The sequence below is a fragment of the Heteronotia binoei genome, chromosome 2, assembly GCF_032191835.1.
Source record: "Heteronotia binoei isolate CCM8104 ecotype False Entrance Well chromosome 2, APGP_CSIRO_Hbin_v1, whole genome shotgun sequence".
In the NCBI taxonomy this organism is placed as follows: Eukaryota; Metazoa; Chordata; class Lepidosauria; order Squamata; family Gekkonidae; genus Heteronotia; species Heteronotia binoei.
In genome coordinates this window covers 27,489,097-27,507,907 of record NC_083224.1, presented here as the reverse complement: position 1 = coordinate 27,507,907, position 18,811 = coordinate 27,489,097, and the positions used below count along the sequence as shown (strand labels likewise).

Sequence of the window (18,811 nt, the reverse complement as noted above, 5' to 3'; positions counted from 1 at the left end):
AGGCTGTCGCTGGGAAGGAGGAAGCTGGAGGCCTCCAGCAGGCTGCCCAGGCTAGGGGGCGCCGGGGGGCTGCTGGGCAGGCTGCAGGGCGACTCGAGGCTGTCGCGGGAGAAGCTGGAGGGGGGCCGGAGGAGGCTGTCCGGCGGGAGGCCTGCGGCCGCCTGGAGGAGGCTGTCGGCTTCGCTGGGAGACGGGCAGCTGGGGCCCGGGCTGGAGGGGGAGCGCGGAGCCTCGGGGCCCCACATCCAGCCGCGGCGAGGACCCTCCCGCACCCCCCACGCGTGCACCGGCCCCGGCGGCAAGGCGGAGTTGCTTTTGCGAGCCCCACTCACAGGCTGCAGGCGCACGGATCTCTGCTAGACCCCCACCCCAAGCAAGCTGCAGGCTCTTCTCTCCTTCTCCTTCTTCCTCTGGCTCTCCGGACCTGCACCGCTGCCGCCGCCCCCTTCCCCGAGCGTTACCAACCAAGCCGCGTTTGCAAACGGGACGACCGGGGTGCACGCCCTCTGTGACGTCCCGGCCAGCGGCCAATACCTCCCCTCCCTCCTTCCCGGCGGCCGCGGACTGTGAGAGGAGCCGGCTGTGCCTCCGTGCGCGGCAGCACGAAGCGCGCCTGCGCTCAAGCCGCCAGGGAAGCCGGCCGTGCCCTTCCTGGTGCCCTTAACGTCGCAGGAACCCTAGGGAAGGGGAAAGCCAGGAAGAGGCGAAGAGTCAGTGGGGGAAATATTCGGCCTGTTGATCTCCTCCGCTCCGCTTAGCTAGTTTTGCGGAGTTTCTGCTCGTGTGGGCTCGAGGCCACTTCAGTTTCTGCCACAAGCAAAACGAGTCCCTTTCTATTTATTTTTTTAATGCAAGTGCAACAGACTCATGACTGTATCCTATGGCAGTTACAAAGTTTGAGTCCAGTGGCACCTTTTAAGACCAACAAAATTTAATTCTGAAGGAGCGTGCCTGCACACGGAAGCTTATTACCCAGAATCAGGGCTTTTTTTCCTGGAAAAAAAAGTTTGTATGAACATAGAAACCATGTTGGATCAGGCCAATGACCCATCCAGTCCAATACTCTGTATCACACAGTGGTCAAAAAACCCAGGTGCCATCAGGAGGTCCATAAGTGGGGCCAAGACACCAGAAGCCCTCCCACTGTTGCCCCCCCCCCCAAGCACCAAGAATACAGAGCGTCACTTACTCCAGAGAGATCCAAAAATACCCTGTGGGCTGTGGCTAATAGCCACTGATGGACCTCTGCTCCATATGTTTATCCAATCCCCTCTTGAAGCTTCTGAAGTTTTAGGATGGGGCTCTGGGCTTCTTGGACTGTAACCCAATGTCTATAAAATATTTGTCTAGGATTTGCACTGCCTCTCTTGCTGAATAGAGGTCTAGCTTGTCAACAAGCAGAGGAATTGTGGTGAGGAGCATGTCTTCTCTTGGTCTTACCAGACTAGACATCAAAGTATGGAGCTGGCCCATAGTCTCAGCGTATTCCTTTTTGGTGTTTATTGTCAAGGAGGTGGGCTGCGGGGATGGTATTGTATGCTATCCAGAGACCAATTTATTGCGCTGACATTAGATTTCAATTGGTCCCCTAGGATATTGATCTTGCCAGTACACGTGCCTTGAAAAGGATTTAAGATGGTTGATGAACAGTTTTTTGAGTTTCCTGTTTGTGGAACACAGTTGGCAAATGTGCATGTTTTGTTCTCTAACACTCTCCAAGGCATCACATTGACTGGACAAGCTGCCTATGAAGATGTGGAGATCAGATACTGTTTTTTTTCTTCAGTCTGGTCTATAAGACCTTTCCACAAAGGGAATCCTGTCAGGGGCATTGTCTATGAGGGTTCCATATTGGATGCCTAATGTTCCCTGGATCGTAGAGGTTCCATATTGGATGCCTAATGTTCCCTGGATTGTAGAGCTATCTTGCCTGATAGCTGTGGAACCTTCTCTCCAGCAGCTTTGGGAGCACTGCATCCCCTTGAGCCCTTCAGGGTGATTGAGAGGAGGGCCCCGAATGTTGTGTCCCACTGTTGGGAGCTGCTGCCAGGTCATGAGATGGGGTGGGTACTGTACCATAGTGTGTGTGGGAGTGGGGACTTCTCTCCAACTCCTGTCATGAATGTGAGCATTGGGAGCTGGGGGCATCCACCATAGAGGGTAGCTTGATTTTCTGCAGTCTGCAGAGAGCCTGGCCTGGGAGTAATTTCAGACTTGCTGGTTTCTTGGTCAAATGCCTCATCAGTAGTGTAAATACAAAAACCGCTAAGAGACACCAACAAGACAGTGTAATGTAAAGGTCAGTGGTGCTCTGACAAAAATTGTAGATAGAACTTCAAATAGAAGAGAGCATGTAGCAAAAAAAAAAAACATTAACAGAAGACAGTTCAAAAGCAGTCTTTCCAATCACAAAAGGAGTGACAATATTCCAGTATTTAGTTCATGGAACTAAAAAAAGCCCTTCCAAAGACGTCTGTTCTAGAAATCAAGACGTTTCATCCATCTTTCTTCAGTTTGGAGGCTTATTTATCGCAGGAACCCAATCTTTACAATACATTCACAGGAGACCAACAAGGTTCAGAACATGTCTATAAGATTTCCAGGTTCATCAGTAGTGGTGGCTGGCTTGGTTCCCTTTCCACTGCAGTGGCCAATTCTATTGTACCTTGGAGGGTCTAGGCTGGCAGGAATCTGGTCACAGGAGGCTCTCATCAGTCCCCCCCCCCCAAAAAAAAACTGTTACTTATACTGTGACATAGAGAAGTCGAGTTGTGCAACAAAGTCTTTGAGGTTATCATGTCCCTTGGTGTTTGGATAAAGGCTCATAATTCCGGAGCTTTCTGGAGCAGGTCAGATACTGACTCTGTGAACCATGTAGTGCAGGGGTGACCAACGGTAGCTCTCCAGATGTTTTTTGCCTACAACTCCCATCATTCCCAGCCATGGGCTATGCTGGCTGGGGCTGATGGGAATTGTAGGCAAAAAACATCTGGAGAGCTACCGTTGGCCACCCCTGATTGTAGCGGATGACAGTGTGCCAACTGTGGCATTGTGGTTGAGTCCTGTTAAACTGAAACCTGATTGTTATGTCTGAGTGACTCCTCCAGGAATCCAGGTCACCTCCAGGTGGGACCTGCGAATCCCCAGGAATTACATCTCACCTCCAGAGTAAAGAGTTCAGGAGAGAATGGATGCTTTGGAAGGTGGACACTTCAGCATTGTACCCTACTGAAATCCCTGTCCTCTCCAGGCTCCATCCCCAAATCTCCAGGAGTTTTCCAACCTGGATCTGGCAACCGTACCTCCCCTCCCCTCCCCGTCCTTTGCTAATGGCCAGAGGGAACCTGGCAACCCTTTTGGCCAATGAAAGTTAGAGGTTCCAGAGCTCCGCTCCTGTGAGCTCTTGCCCAAAATAAGGCCTGATGACAATTATAATTCAAGAAGCATTTTAAGGTAGATGCTGAACTGATACAATTTAGTTCACCTTTCAGTGCTGTCAGGGGTGTGTGGCATATGCAAACGATGCAAGTGTGCTAATGAGCTCCGGCACCTCTTTTTCTACGAAATGACCTCAGCATTGAGGGGATGTTGGCCCAGCCTGCCTCACCGTCTTCTTCCCTACTACCCGGAGGAATGAAAGATCCAAGTGGGCAGCCGTGTTGGTCTGAAGCAATAGAACAAAGCGGTAGACAAATGCACCTTTAAGACCAACTAAGTTTTATTCAGAATGTAAGCTTTCTTATGCTCTGAGCAGACTTCATCAGACAAAAATGGAATGGCAAGCAGTCCTAAATATAGGGGAAGTGGGCAGTGAGTTGGTATGTAGAGTCATGGAAATGTTTTTAGCAGATTAAAAGAATCACAAATTGGGGTCTGTGTTTGTTTGTGTTGAACTGGGCTGAAACAACAGTGGAGGGTGATAAAAAGCAGATTGATGTCATAGGTGTGAAGTGTCATAAATCTGGGTATCATTCTGGCTTTGTTAGTTCTGGGTTTAAATAGAGGCCATTAGTTTCTCAAGAGGTTATAACATCATTATAGTAATTATGCCCTCTATTTAAACCCAAAACTAACAAAGCCAGAATGTTACCCAGATTTATGGCATTTCACACCTATAACATCAATCTGTTTTTTTTATCACCCTCCAATGTTGTTTCAGCCCAGTTAACAACACGAACAAACAAAGACCCCAATTTGTGATTCTTTTAATCTGCTAAAAACATTCCCATGATTCTACATACCAACTCACTGCCCACTTATATAAAAAACTGCTGCTTGCCATTCCATTTTTGTTTGATGAAGTCTGCTTCGAGCATAGGGTTGCCAAGTCCTACTCAAGAAATATCTGGGGACTTTGGGGGCGGAGCCAGGAGACTTTCGGGGTGGAGCCAGGAGATATTAGGGGTGGAGCCAAGATCAAGGCTGTGACAAGCATCATTGAACTCCAAAGGGAGTTCTGGCCATCACTTTTAAAGGGACGGCACACCTTTCCAACGCCTTCCTTCCATAGGAAATAATGAAGGATAGGGGCACCTTCTTTTGGGGCTCATAGAATTGGGCCCTCTAGTCCGATCTTTTTGAAACTTGGGGGGTATTTTGGGGAGAGGCACTAGATACTATACTGAAAATTTGGTGCCTCTACCCCAAAAACAGTCCCTCCAGAGCCCCAGATACCCGCAGATCAATTCTCCATGATTTTCTATGGAAATAAATCTCCATAGGGAATAAAAGAGTTCCCAGCAGACATTTCCCTCCCCCTCCCCCGCTTTCTGACTACCCTGAAGCAGGGGGAGGGCCTCCAAACTGGGGGACCCCCTGCTCGCACCTGGGGATTGGCAACCCTATTCGAGCATATGAAAGCTTACATTCTGAATAAAACTTTGTTGGTCTTAAAGGTGCTGCTTGTCTACTGCTTTGTTACATTAAAATACCGTGGAATATGGGTTAGTATATGCAGGGCCTTTTTTGTAGAAGAAGCCCAGCAGGAACTCATTTTCATATTAGGCCACACACCCCTGACATCACCATTGTTAAGCATGGTGCTTTTTTGTAGAAAAAGCCCAGCAGCAGCTCATTTGCATATAAGGCCACACCCCCTGGTGCGAAGCCAGCCGGAACTGCGTTCCTGTGCATTCCTGCTCAAAAAAAGCCCTGAGTATATGTTGTAAGATAAACAGCCAATATCCCTTATGTTAACTGGCGCGTTATATGGATTCAGGGGCGCCTTTCTGCGCACCGCTGCGCGGGTTCTTGCCCAGGCATAGCGTCTCCCGGTGGCCCACAATGCTTTGCGGCCCGCCCGGCGAACCTTTTCCCAGCGCGCCGATCTCGGCAGCCTTTCCCGGTTCCCAGGCCGTGCGACGCGGCGGAAGATCGGAGGAGGCGGCTCCCCCTCCAGCAAACTCCGGGAAAAGGGGGACGGCCCCAGAACGACCGGCCGGGCTTGCTCGTGTGAAGGGCAGTCACGTGGAGGAGAGCAATGCCTGGTGTTTGTTTACTGCGGCGGGGAGCTCGGGGGCTTCCCGGTTCTTCTGCCTCGGAGGCTGGCGCGGCCGGAGAGCCGCTCCCGGGCCGCCGGCGGCTGTGCAGCCGGAGCTGTGAGCGCACGCACACGACACACGCACGCACAAGGGCATTGCAACGAGCCTAGGATGGGACCGGGCATCCGGGATTATCCGTTCCCGCTGCACGGAGGAAGCTCGCCTCGGGAAGTTCTGTTCCATGAAGTCCGCCAAGGACAAGGAATGGTAACGTAAGCATCTCTTTCTGCTGAAGGGGGGGGGGGGGGTAGGAGATATGCAGAAGGTAGATGAGCTGCAGATTGATTAAGATGACTGACAGATCTGGGCTGTCACGCATTCTTGACCGCCTGGATTTCTCGTTCTACGTTTCTTGTTATCCTCTCTGCCATGTGATTATTGGTTTCCCGGTATTGTAAAGCCCTGCTGTGGAAACCCAAATGCTGTTCTTTTATATGCATATGAAAAAAAGGTATGTGTGCATCTGTGTGTTACATAAAATGTACACATTTGGACTGTTGCGGATGGCTTCAGTCGGTAAACTGCACACGCACATATCTGACTATTTGAATCTAGGGTTGCCAACTCCAGTGTGCAGAATACCTGGAGAGTTGAGGATGTGTCTGGGGAAGGGAGGGAGCTGGGTTTGTCAAGCCCCTCCTGGCCCCACTGGTGTGGGGGATGGGACAGAGTTGCTAGCACCAGATTGGAAAACTCCTGGAGATTTTGGGATGGAGTTTGGGAAGGACAGGGTGCAATGCAAGAGGCCATCCTCCAAAACAGCTATTTTCTCCAGAGGAAGATGAGCTGTAATTCTGGGGGGGATCCCCAGGTCCCACCTGGAGGCTGGCATCCCCACTTGAAGAGGATCATGTTAGATTTTGTGTGTGTGTGCATGCACACATGTAAGGGCTTTCTTTGGAGCAGGTACTCCTTTGCATATTAGGCTACACCCCCCTGATTTAGTCAATCCTCCGAGAACTTACAGTAGGCCCTGTAAGAAGAGCCCTGCAAGCTCTTGGAGGATTGGCTGCATGGGGTGTGTGGCCTAAAATGCAAAGGAGTTCTTGCTACAAAAAAAAAAAAAAAACCCCTGCAAGTGATCAGGTCGCACCCAACTCATGGTGACCCCCAGGCCCATGGGATTTTTCAAGGCAATAGATGAGCAGAGGTGGTTTTCCATTGCCTGCCTCTGCATAGCAACCCTGGCTTTCATTGGTGGTCTCTGTCCAAGTACTGATGGTGGCTGACCTTGCTCAGCTTCCAAGATCCAATGAGATCAGACTAGACTGGGCTATCAGGCTGCTTGGACATTTTACTGCAATCCAGTAAGGAGTTTGGCATTCACAATCACACATCTGTGATATCACCCTAATGTCACATTTGAGACTGGTGATATTTTAAGCCATGCTTCTGGTTCTTCAGACACTGTGCTTCTTCAGAGCAGAAAGCCTACGCTTCTGAGGGTATGTGTGGGGTAGGGCATCAAGAGAAAGGGCTTATAATGTAAAACGAACCTACCGAGAAATGTACTTTAGGTGTTTGTAAATGCTCAGGTGTGTGCTGCTGCTGATTGTTTCGAAATCAAGGCTGTGAACTTCGGTCACATGATGATGTTTCGTAGCCTGTTCCACTTTGAACAGAACTGCTCTGCTGGCCTAAATTCAGCTGGCGTTTCTTATGTGTGCTGCCCTAAATTCGAAAGGGGATGTGAGCAAAATGGTGAGAGAAGAGCAAAATGTGGCCTGTGTTATTTCGAATAGCAATATGTGGTTGTGTAAGCTTCTCCAGGTTAAAATGGCTGCTGTGTTTTAAAGAATATAAGGACAGAAGTCAGATTGGCTCTGGGATCCGTGAACCCTGGCATCCTGTTGCCAACAGTGAATAGCCAGGTCCCTTCAGGGCATCCTCAAGTTGGGCATGAAGGCAACAGCCGTCCCCTCATTCTCTTCCCCTTGTTGCCAGGCAGTCCTCCATATACTGCCTCTCTGAACATGGATGGCATGAATTTGCCTAATCCTGTTTCAAAAAGTCAGCCAAATTGGTGGCTACAATCACTGACTGTTGCATTAAATCCTGTAAGATAATGCATTCGGTGGTAAAGTATCATTATTTTATATTTATTAGATAAAACAATAATGTTTAATGAGCACTGGGGGAGGGGTATATTTATGATTATTGCACAGATGTCCATGATTTCATCCATCTAGTAAATTTTTATCCCAATCTTTCTCCAATGATCCCAGTTTTTCTCCCTCATTTTATTCTCACAACAACTCTGTGAGGTAGACCAGCTCAAAATGAGTCCAGTCACTCCTTAGACACTAAGAAGATTTTGAGGGTACAAGCTTTTGAGAGTAAAGGATCCGTTTGTCAAGTCTGATGAAGGAAGCTTCGCCTTTCGAAAGCTTATTGCCCAAAAGCTTAGGAAAAAGTTTGAGTCCAGTGGCATCCTTAAGATCAAGAAAGCTTAATTCTGGATCATAGATTCAGAGGAGTCAGCCATGTTAGTCTGTTGCTGCAAAAACAGCAAAGAGTTCAGTAGCACCTTTAAGACTAACACTGGAGAGCCAGTTTGGTGTAGTGGTTAAGTGTGCATACTCTTATCTGGGAGAACCGGGTTTGATTCCCCACTCCTCCACTTGCACCTGCTAGCATGGCCTTGGGTCAGCCTTAGCTTTGGCAGAGATTGTCCTTGAAAGGGCAGCTGCTGTGAGAGCCCTCTCCAGCCCCACCCACCTCACAGGGTGTCTGTTGTGGGGGAGGAAGGTAAAGGAGATTGTGAGCCGCTCCGAGACTCTTCGGAGTGGAGGGCAGGATATAAATCCAATATCTTCTATCTTCTTCTTCTTAACACATTTTATTGTAGCATAAGCTTTCAAGAAACACAGATGCATCTGACGAAGAGAGCTGTGTTTCTCCAAAGCTTATGTTACAATAAAATGTGCTAGTCTTAAAGCTGCTACTGAACTCTTTGCTGATTCTGGGTGCAAGCTTTCGTGTTCATGCACACTTCTTCAAACGCAGGGTTCTGACCTTCTCAGTCTTAAGAAGTGTGCATGCACACAAAAGTTTATGCCCAGTATTAAACTCTGCTGGTCTTAAAGGTGCCACTGGACTCTGACTTTGTCCTGTGGCTTCAGACCAACACAGCGACCCACCTGGATCAAAATCAGGTTGGTTTCTAAGGTGCTGCTGGACACAAATCTAGCTGTTCTACTGTAAACTAAGATGGCTGGTTACCCTCTAAAAGGTTGGGCTGAGAGAGGAAAGCACCAGCCTAAAATCATCCAGTCAGGTTTTGTGTCAGGGTGGGGGATTTGAACTCAGATTTTGATTATTTATTGTCGCTAGACTTACCTTCATGATGTGGTATCACATGGGCATGAGTCAGAGGCCTCAGTCGGGGGTGGATTACAAAGGCCCATCTGGTTGTAAGAAACATGGATGAATGCCTGCTCTTGGCCATGGCTTCTTGACTAACATTTTCCCAGAATTGCTGATGGTAAGGCAGCACCAGGAACTAATAGCAGAATCTGCAAGAACAGAATACACAAGCGCTAACTGGAATGTCAAGATCTGAAAGCAAAAACGCAAGTACAGGACTCCCTAGCCATTTGATCTGCAGGGTAGTCAGATCCTGACTCAGAGGTGTAGCCACTAAGGCCTAATTCTGCTACCATCCTTCTCTGATTTTTTTTCTTTGCCTGCCGGTAGTGGAGAAAAGCAAAGTTTCTCCAGCTGCAGCTGACAGAGAAAAGGAAGGGTCAGGAAATGGCTAGTCTTAACAAAGTAAATCTGTGGCAGTCATTTTATGACTGGCTGTGCCTCTTGCGGCAGCCATTTTGTTGCTGTGCCCACTATGCCATGTCAGAATTCCAGATATTTCCACAGAGTCAAAAAGGTTGAGGACCCCTGAGGCACTCATTGGAACATCTAAGCGCAATCTCTGAGCAAGTATTTGACAACCGTTTAAGTCAAGGCAGTTCATATATGCACCACCTCCTTTTTTAAAAAGTCAGTTGTGAGGTAAATGCTCAGTCTCAAAACTGAGCAACTACAAGCAACTTTCCTTTAAGCCCAATGTGTACCTTATAAAAGAAAGGTTCACAAATGGTGATCTTTCTTGCCCTTCTTTGCCAACCTCCTGGGGATCTCCTGCTGTTACAACTCATCTCCAGGTGGTAGAGATCAGTTCCCCTGGAGAAAATGGTTGCTTTGGAATGTGGTCTCTATCTCATTATACTCCATTGAAGGCCCTCCCCAAACCCAGCTCTCCTTACCCTCCATCCCAAAATCTCCAGGTATTTCCTTTCCCAGAGTTGGTAATCTTCCCCCCTCCCCCAACTCTTAAGAGCAGTTTTGCAAGAATAATAACCATGGAGGCATTGCAGAAATGTGTAGCTTGCTAGGTTCCCATCAGACGGTGACTATGTAATATGACTGGGCTGAGATCTAAAACTGAATCTGTGAATGCCTTTTAATGTTCCTCTTTTTAATGGTCTTCTGTTTAATCAATCCTAGTTCCAGTGGTGGAAAGAGCCATTCAAACACCAAAGAGCTGAAAAAGCCTCCGCCCCACGTGAGACCATCTCCTAACAGGTTAAACAAAAATGTTTCTACTGCCACTGAAAAGGTAATGTCTTTTATGTTCTTTTTGAGCGAGACTGTTTTGCCAGATGTCAGCTGTTTTTCCACACTGCAGTTATAGTTACACATTTTAATACATGTCTCTTAGACTCCTGGTCATGCCACGGGCAACAGCCAGGGAAGCGTTCGCCACAAAGAATGGAACCAACCCTGGGAGAGTCACCAGCAAAACAGGTAACGGACTCAGATCTGGGAGAACCGAGCTTGACTCCCCACTCCTTCACATGCAGCAAGCTGGGTGATCTTGGGCAAGCCACAGTTCTCTCAGAGCTGTTCTCTCAAGAGCAGTTCACTGAGAGCTCTCTCAGCTCCACTGGCCTCACAGGGTGTCTGTTGCGGGGAGAGGAAGGGAAAGGAGATTGTAAGCCACTCTGAGGCTCCGTGTGAAGGGCGGGGTATAAATCCAATCTCCTCCTCTTCTTCTCTTTTATTTCCTCTAGTTACATGAAAGAATTTATTTATTTATTTTTATTTTAGGCAATTTATAGTCTGCCCTTTCCCAATGATGGGCTCAGGGAAGATAACAACATTCTAAAAACGGTATAAAAACAACAGTTAAAACCAGAGCGATGTTGACAATACAGTTATACAAATTATAAATGGCGGCTCAGTTGGGCACATATTATATGAACCAAAGATGGTAAATAAAATAAATGTATGTTACAGCAGAGATGGATCGCCACATAGAGCCATTCGGTGGAGTAGGACGCCCGCTACCTAGCGCCAACTGTTTTTAAATTGTTTTAAATTTAATTGATTGTAATATGATTTCTGTAAGCCACCCTGAGCCTGCCTCAATGGGGAGGGTGGGATATAAATTTAATAAAACCTAAACTTACCTCAACCAAAGGCCTGATGGAAGAGTTCCGTTTTACAGGCACTGCAGCAAGATAACAATTTGGTGTGTGCCCGGATCTCTAGAGGGAGCTGATTCCACCAGGCTGGGGCCAAGGTTGAAAAGGCCCTGGCCCTGGTTGAGGCAAGATGGATGTCCTTTGGGCCAGAGACGGTCAGCAGATGTTGTGTGCCAGATTGTAGTGATCTCTGGGGCATATGTGAGTCCCAGGCTGTTTAAGGCTTTAAAAGTCAAAACTAAAACCTTGAAATGGATTAGCCAATGCAGTTGATGCAGCACCAGCCGGATGTGTGCTTCCATTTCTTATTCATTGTGTACTCTAGTTAAACAAGATCTTTAAATAGGAAGCTTTTTGGATCCTCTCACCAGAAAAGAAAGAGGGAGGCAAGTTCAATCAGAACCATTTAGCTAAGCTGAAATGAAATGAATGGCACTGATTTCGGCATGACTGGCAGTTGTCCAGAAAGACTAGCTGCTAAGTGTATGTCTGCTCGTTGTTTGTCATCTGTGTGGTTTTTTTTTCTTTAATACAAAAGCCAGCCTTTAATTTTGGATCCGAGTTGGAATTCATTCAACACACTGTTGATAGAGTGACTGAATCACAATGCTTGTTAACATATAGGAAGCTGGTTAAACTCAGCTGGGCGCAAAACATTGTGCTAAAGAGCTAACAGATTTTTTAAAAGAGGTTAAGCATTTTCTTTTCACGTAGGATTGGGCTGCACAGCTGCAGTTCCATGTTTGCTGACTTGTAAGTTCCAGTGTACTTGGTAGGACTTGCTTCTAAGGATGACACTGGGTTAGATTCCAGCCAGCTTTTCCACTGGTGCAAGAGAGGAGGGGGCCCCTTTTGGCACCCCAAAAGGCAAAGCTGAAGATCCTGGGAACTGCTTCTACGAAATGCCATGTGAGAATGGACTGCAGTGGAATGGAGGATTGGGCAACATCACCATTCACCACCGCCATCCGAGCCCCAGTGGGAAAGCTGGTAGGATCCAACCGCAGAGTTGCCAAAGAATACTCTGCTCTGGTTAGACCTCACCTGGAGTATTGTGGCACCACAATTTAAGAAAGATATAGACAAACTGAAGCAATTTAAATAGATAAGCCAACAAGAATGAATGAATGAATATGTCCAGAGGAGGGCAATGAAGACGGTGAGGTGTCTGGAGTCAAATCCTGTGAAGAAAGGCTGAAGGAGCTGGATATGTTTAGCCTCGAGAGGAGACAACTGAGAGGTGCCATGATCACCATCTTCAAGTACTTGAAGGGGTGTCATAGAGAGGATGATGCAGAATTGTTTTCTGTTGCCCCGGAAGGTTGGACCAGGATCAACAGGTTGAAATTAAATCAGAAGAATTTTTGACTAAAAATTAGGAAGAACTTCCTGACAGAGCGGTTCCTCGGTGGAACAGGCTTTCTCAGGCGGTGGTGGGCTCTGCTTCCTTGGAGGTTTCTAAGCAGAGGCTAGATGGCCACCTGATGGCAATGCTGATTCTGTGAATTTAGGCAACTCGTGAAAGGGAGAGCAGGAAGGGTTGCATCGGTGCTTAGTTCTCATGGCCCTTTCTTGCACACCCTGGGAAATGCCAATCACCGCTTTTGGATCAGGAAGCTATTTTTCTCCAGGCCAGTTTTGCCTGGGATCCTGGAGGGGTGTTTTTCTTTTTGCCACCTACTGGGTGTGGAGCAGGGGTCACTGGGGATGTATGTGTTGGGGGTGGAAGTATTTGTGAGTTTCCTGCATTGAGCAGGGAGTTGAACTAGATGACCCTGGAGGTACCTTCCAACTCTATGATTCTATGAATGTCTTGCACTTTCAGTAGAGTTTAACTCAGGGGTCCTCAAACTTTTTAAATAGGGGGCCAGTTCACTATCTCTCAAACTGTTGGAGGGCCGGACTGCCGTTACTGTACAAGGCCGTGGGCCGTCAGTTCTCCGTCTTCTGCATCTCTCTCCCTTCCCCACACCACACACCCCAGCCTGGGAACTCACCTCACCTCGGTATCACCTCACACTCTGTCTCCGCCACCTCAGCCCAGTGCCGGAATTGTGCGTTGCTAACGTGAGTTTAGGTCGAACGTCACTTCCGGTCTGATTTTACCATAACCAGGCGGGCCGCATAAACATCCTCAGCGGGCCGCATCTGGCCCACGGGCCGTAGTTTGAGGACCCCTGGTTTAACTAGTTGTTATAGACTAGGTGACCACCGTGCCACAAGAAGCTTCAACTCATTTTAAGCCTCTGTTAAAGTGGCAGGATGTTTTTCTCCAGGTCTGTTGGTAACCCTGTTCAACCCACCTTTAGGCTGAAATCCTATCCATAAGGTGTAAGCAGCTGGAATCTAGGGAGGACTCCCTGCTGGCTTCTAGCATAAACACCAGTTCAAAGACTCCCCTCTGTGCAGTTCTGCTACTTTTGTTTTATGCAGTCAGAAAATGTGGACAAAGGGCTCTTTACCCCACCTCTCTAGTGCAAAGAGGAAGAGCAGCTACATCAGTAAGATCCTCTTATTATCCTGTGTCTAAATGTGAGTGGTTAAGTTGCATTATAAGGAGAGAGCTCTGCCAAAACTTCTGTTGCAGTTCACATGGAAGAGGAGGATGGAGATCAAGAGCCCTTTCCGTGTATCACATGGAGGAGGGTGGCATCCAAGAGTCCTTTGCCCCAATCTCAGCTTCCGTAGAAATGAGAGAAGGCAGAAAGACCCAGTGTTACTAACGCCTCTGCCCTTCTTATATCAAGTTAGTGACCCTGCTGTGTGCATGTGTGTGTGACTATCAGATTGTAATATAGGTACAGTATAAACATAGAGACTACCAAAAACCCCCGCTGATTTGAGGAAAGATTTTATGAGATCTCATGCTTCTAGACCAGGGGTGGCCAAACTTGCTTAACGTAAGAGCCACATAGAATAAAAGTCAGATGTCGAGAGTTGCAAGACATGAACATCAGATGCTTGAGAGCCATAAGATAAGGAAGGAAGACAAATAGATGGAGGGGAGGGAGGATGGAAGGAAAGCAACTTTAAATGTATTTTCCAATCCAGCCACGGGCAGTGGGGGCTTGAGGAGTCACACAATATGTGTAAAAGAGCCACATGTGGCTCCCAAGCCACAGTTTGGCCACCCCTGTTCTAGAAAACCTTGGCTTCTGTGGGAACCGGTGTAGTACAGTGCTCAGGATGTCAGACAAGATTTTGAGAAATCTCAGTTTAAATCTTCATCAAGCTTGCTTGGTAACCTTGGAACGGTCATTTTGTCTGACCTACCTGACAGAGAAGGGAGAACCATATGTGTTATCCTCAGGGCTTTTTTTGTAGCAGGAACTCCTTTGCATATTAGGCCACACACCCCTGATGTAGCCAATCCTCCAAGAGCTTACAGGGCTCTTAGTACAGGGCCTACTGTAAGCTTCAGAAGGATTGGCTATATCAGGGGTGTGTACACTAATATGCAAAGGAGTTCCTGCTACAAAAAAAGACCTGGTGATCTCCCAGAATTAAAAGCCATCTCCCAGCTACAGGGTTAGTTTCCCTGAAGAAAATGGTTCTTTGGAGGGTGGACTCTTACCCCACTGAGGTCCCTTTTCTCCCCAAACACCACCTTCTCCAAGATCCACTTCAAAATCTCCAGGAATTCCCCAACTCAGAATTGACAGCTCTAGCTACTTGGAGGATGTGCAGCTAAAAAATATCCTGCCTTGGAGACTTGCTATGGTTGAAAGGTGGTCTAGAAATATAATAAATATCTAATGGATAAGACCGAGGCAGTAGAATGCCAACAAATTTATGTTTTCCTGTAAGAGGCCAGTGCTTATAGAATATCCCATTATATTTTATGCTTCCTTTTATTTTTTTGCTATTGCTTCTTGCCATGACAGTCTGTTACGGTTCACAGGCTTTCGGATTATCCGCTGCTGCATTTGTCAGTGGGGGTGAATGTGTTACCTGGAGAGTTGTGTTTGGAGCAAATTTGGTACAGACCATTGTAATAGCTGATATCAGCGATCACCACATATAAACTGTTATAAATATATGTTATAAAGCCTTTTAGGTCTGGTTTACTCATGTTGTTTGTGTCAAAGTTTATGCTTTTATTGATGGCCCTTATTTTTGTTTCTGCCCCCAGCCCCAGTTTTGTAGTTATGCATTTTTAATGATGTGTAGCTGAAACAAATGAACTGACTTTTTTTTTAAATAAAAAGGCTGACAGTAAATATTCTTTCCCCATCTAGAGCCACAAATGTTTACACTTCCTCACAGAAAGCACCAAAGTCACCAAAGGGACCTGTGGTGAAAAAGCATTATGAAGCCGGATACCGCAAGATCCCTTCTGCTTTTAAGGATGCCTCTTGCAGTGACTCCGGTAGGGCAGACGAAGCGCTGATGCAGAGTTTTTATTGCAAAAGACCTGCCAGATCAGAAAGGAACTCTGGAAGGCACACGGATGAAGCGGACCCCTGCAGTTCCACCCATCAAGGCGCTTCTGCTGATGCCATGTTTCTTGACTTCGCATCTATTCAAATCATGAAAGAGGATCCCGACGAGGACAGCGCCAGTGACCTTTCCGACTCGGAGAGAATTCCCATTCCTCCTTCCCCTTGCACGCCGCCGGAGCTCAACCTCCGGGCCGAGGAAATTGACCCCCTGTGTTTCGAACACCTCTCCGATGCCACGTGTAAGCAGTCCGATTACTGCTACCCTGACTTCCTCCCGCCCCCGTTCAACACCTGGGACCTGAAAGGACTAGCGGCCTATGTGAACACCGAGTGCAAGTCAGAAGTGCGGCCGCAGCCCACAGGGAGCCTCGAGAAGTACATCGATCGGCTCCTGGAGCTGGAATGGCTGCAGATACAAACGATACAAGCCGAGAAAGGGAAGGCAGCCAAGGTCCGGCCTCAGACTGCGCCCAGCGCCCTTCGGACCTTGAAAAGCCCTGGGAAAAGTAAATCCTTGCACACTCTCTTGCCAAACAAAACTTTGACTGCGCCTGAAAGCTTCTCGAGGCTCCCAAGTTACCAGATCAGTCACAGAAGGGATCTGCACAGCGAAGGAGCCGGCCAGGTGGCTTCATGTCAGAGGCATTCAAAAGCAACCTGTGGTCCCTCAGCCCATCACAGACAGTCCTCTGAGGGGAAAAGCAGTGAGGCGAAAAAGCGGCCTGGCGCCAAGGTGCAGCTTTTCAACAAGCCTCCTTCAGAGAGCACCTCAATGATCCAAGGAGCTGGCAACATCAGGCCTCCCAAACAATCCTCCTCACCCCACGGTTCAGCAGTCCCCCTCAAGGGCCTGCTGACCTACACGTGCCCAAACCCCAAGAAGAATGGAAACCCCAGTAGTTATGCCCCTTCCAAAAAAGTTCAGGCAGACAAGAAGCTAAAAGCCAATGGTGTGAAGCCGATGCCGTGTAAATTTAAGTAACGCCAGGGTTGGGTTTGTTGTGCTTTGTTGCAGTGGGGCTTGGTAACCCTTCTTGTGGGGGCCAAAAGCTAGAATGGTGGTTCATAAAGTCTGAGGTAGGCAATCGTCGGGAGATGTGTACTCCTGGTTGTCCCTCCCACCATGTCTTGTGATTGGACTGTTGACCCTTGCTCAGTGACCCTCGCGCAGTTGGGCCCTTTTAACCCTTTCCAGTTAGTGAAACCAGGGCTTTTTTTTTTTGGACAGGAACGCAGTTCCGACTGGCTTGGTGTCAGGGGGTGTGGCCTAATATGCAAATGAGTTCCTGCTGGGCTTTTTCTACAAAAAAAGCCCTGAGTGAGACTGAGAAAATAATTTCACCTTAAGTGGAGTTGCACCCTTCTAAGTAAATTGACTGCAATGGATTTAGAGGAGGGTAACACCCTTACGATAGCACTACAAGTGCCCAATCGCTTTCTCTGGTTTTTACTGCAGGGGTTTCCTAACTTCCCTGGTTCCCCTCCATTGGCATATTAAAATATACTCAGAACCCACACCATACAGTTCTGTTCCTTTTTTCTTTGAATGCCCGGCCTTATAAGGAATAGCTAGGCAAAGGCCTCTTTTTTCCATTTCTTTCTGAGTTTTTATGAGCAGCTTTTTAGAGGGAAAGATCTCTGCAAATTGAGAACTCGCTACAAATCTTCCATGGTTATTTGTAAATGCATTCTCATATGGCCAGATAGAGACGTACCCATCTGACAGGCGCTCATTAGTTTCTGTGGGTATCCTTTCTCATAGCTTCATCTCAGTGGCAGCATAAATTCGGAAGGCCTCGCTCACTCCTGCGCATCTGGGGGATTCTGTGTTTCCAAGTCCAGCGATGGTGCAGACTTGCTCTCGGTTACACTTCGAAAATGTTGATAATTTTTTTTTTAAAAAAATGAGATGCTGCAAATGAGAACCCTTGATTTTGGGGACAGGATCGGAAGGAGAACAGGGATGACACCCTGCCCATTGGTAGGCACAGTCGCTTTGGTACAAGTTGTAGGGAATGGTGGGGCCTTTGGAGACTCAGGTTGCCCCTCCACAATTTTATTGGTTTAGATTCCTGTCTGAGCCAGATCTCAACTGGTTTCATTAAACTGCATCCACCATCCACGCCGCTTTCAGCCAGGCTTCTGTCTCTGTCAAACTGTCAGGATATTTCTATGTTGAAACCTAATAGTCAGGAGGGACGATACTAGAGTTACCAGCTGTGGGTTGGAAAATATCTGGAGATTTTGGGGGTGGAGCCTGAGGAGGGCGGGGTTTGGGGAGGGGAGGGACTTCAATGGGTATAATTCCATAGAGTCCCCCTTCCAGAGCAGCCATTTTCTCCAGTTGAACTGATCTCTGTAGTCTGTAGATCAGTTGTAATCCTAGGGAATCTCCACCTCCTACCTGGAGGTTGGCAGCCCTAGATGATGGGGTGTGTATGGTCAGGAGGCGATGGGCAAGGGTGAAAAGAACCAGGAGAGGAGCGACAGAATGTGCAGGGTGGGGGAAAATTTAAGTAACATTAAAGAAGGCAAATTGATCCGAAGGAGTTATTCATAAGCAGTTTACACAGTTAATTGTTCGCAAGTGGAGAAACCAGATACTGAATCAGGAACATGAGATCAATCCAAGTACCCCAAAGATTTGGGGGTGTAATTTCCAAGGTTTTACAGAGGAAGTCAGTCTTCCCTGCTACAGAAACCCATTTCAGGATTGCTGATATCACATTGCTCCTGGAGCCCCAATTGCACATGGCTTTTATTTATTTTGGGGAAGGGGATTTTATACCAGCAGAAACTATTTTTCTCTATAACAAGGCATCTTCTACTGGTCTTCAGCAAAGGGTTATCAGTTTTTTCTAACAGAGCCAAAAGTTTTAAACAAATATGTTTTCCTCATTTGAGTTGACTTTGAAGAATTTGCTGTGGGAAATAGGCATAATTTGATCAAATCCTTGTTTTGCCTGTTTCAATGGCTCATTTACAATTCCTGCCAGGTTTCAGTAGCAGCTTATATTCATTGTGAAGTCTTAGTAGGCCGAAAAGCTTTATCTATGCAAAATAAAGCGCCTTCATTTCTCTTTGTACTCATGGGAGCAGGGGTTGAGAGCAGAAAATGTAGGTTCTAAAGGAATTTTTGGATTATCTGTTTTGCCCAGAAATAGTGGGTATACACCTGGAAGTGAAATTTAACTGCTGTTTTTGCACAGCAGTTCATCCAGGAAAATGGCAGACTTTTTGCGGGGTGATTTGCCATTGCCTTCCCCAGTCATCTACACTTTCCCCCCAGCAAGCTGGGTACTCATTTGACCGACGTCGGAATGTTAGAAGGCTGAGTCAACCTCAA

At 47.5% G+C, this 18,811-nt stretch overlaps 1 protein-coding gene across 2 annotated transcripts; it reads left to right on the top strand.

Annotated features, from left to right (window-relative positions):
* Positions 1-5,633: 5,633 nt before the first annotated feature.
* Positions 5,634-16,980, top strand: FAM217B (family with sequence similarity 217 member B). 2 transcript variants are annotated; one of them, XM_060233225.1, is made up of 4 exons: positions 5,634-5,747; positions 10,044-10,155; positions 10,258-10,343; positions 15,262-16,980. In XM_060233225.1, the coding sequence occupies exons 1-4, from the start codon at positions 5,722-5,724 to the stop codon at positions 16,445-16,447; spliced, it is 1,410 nt and encodes a 469-aa protein (XP_060089208.1). In that variant the 5' UTR covers positions 5,634-5,721; the 3' UTR covers positions 16,448-16,980. The 2 variants fall into 2 exon arrangements, with proteins under 2 accessions (XP_060089208.1, XP_060089207.1); XM_060233224.1 differs by having other exon boundaries at positions 5,634-5,752.
* The last annotated feature ends 1,831 nt before the right edge of the window (positions 16,981-18,811 follow it).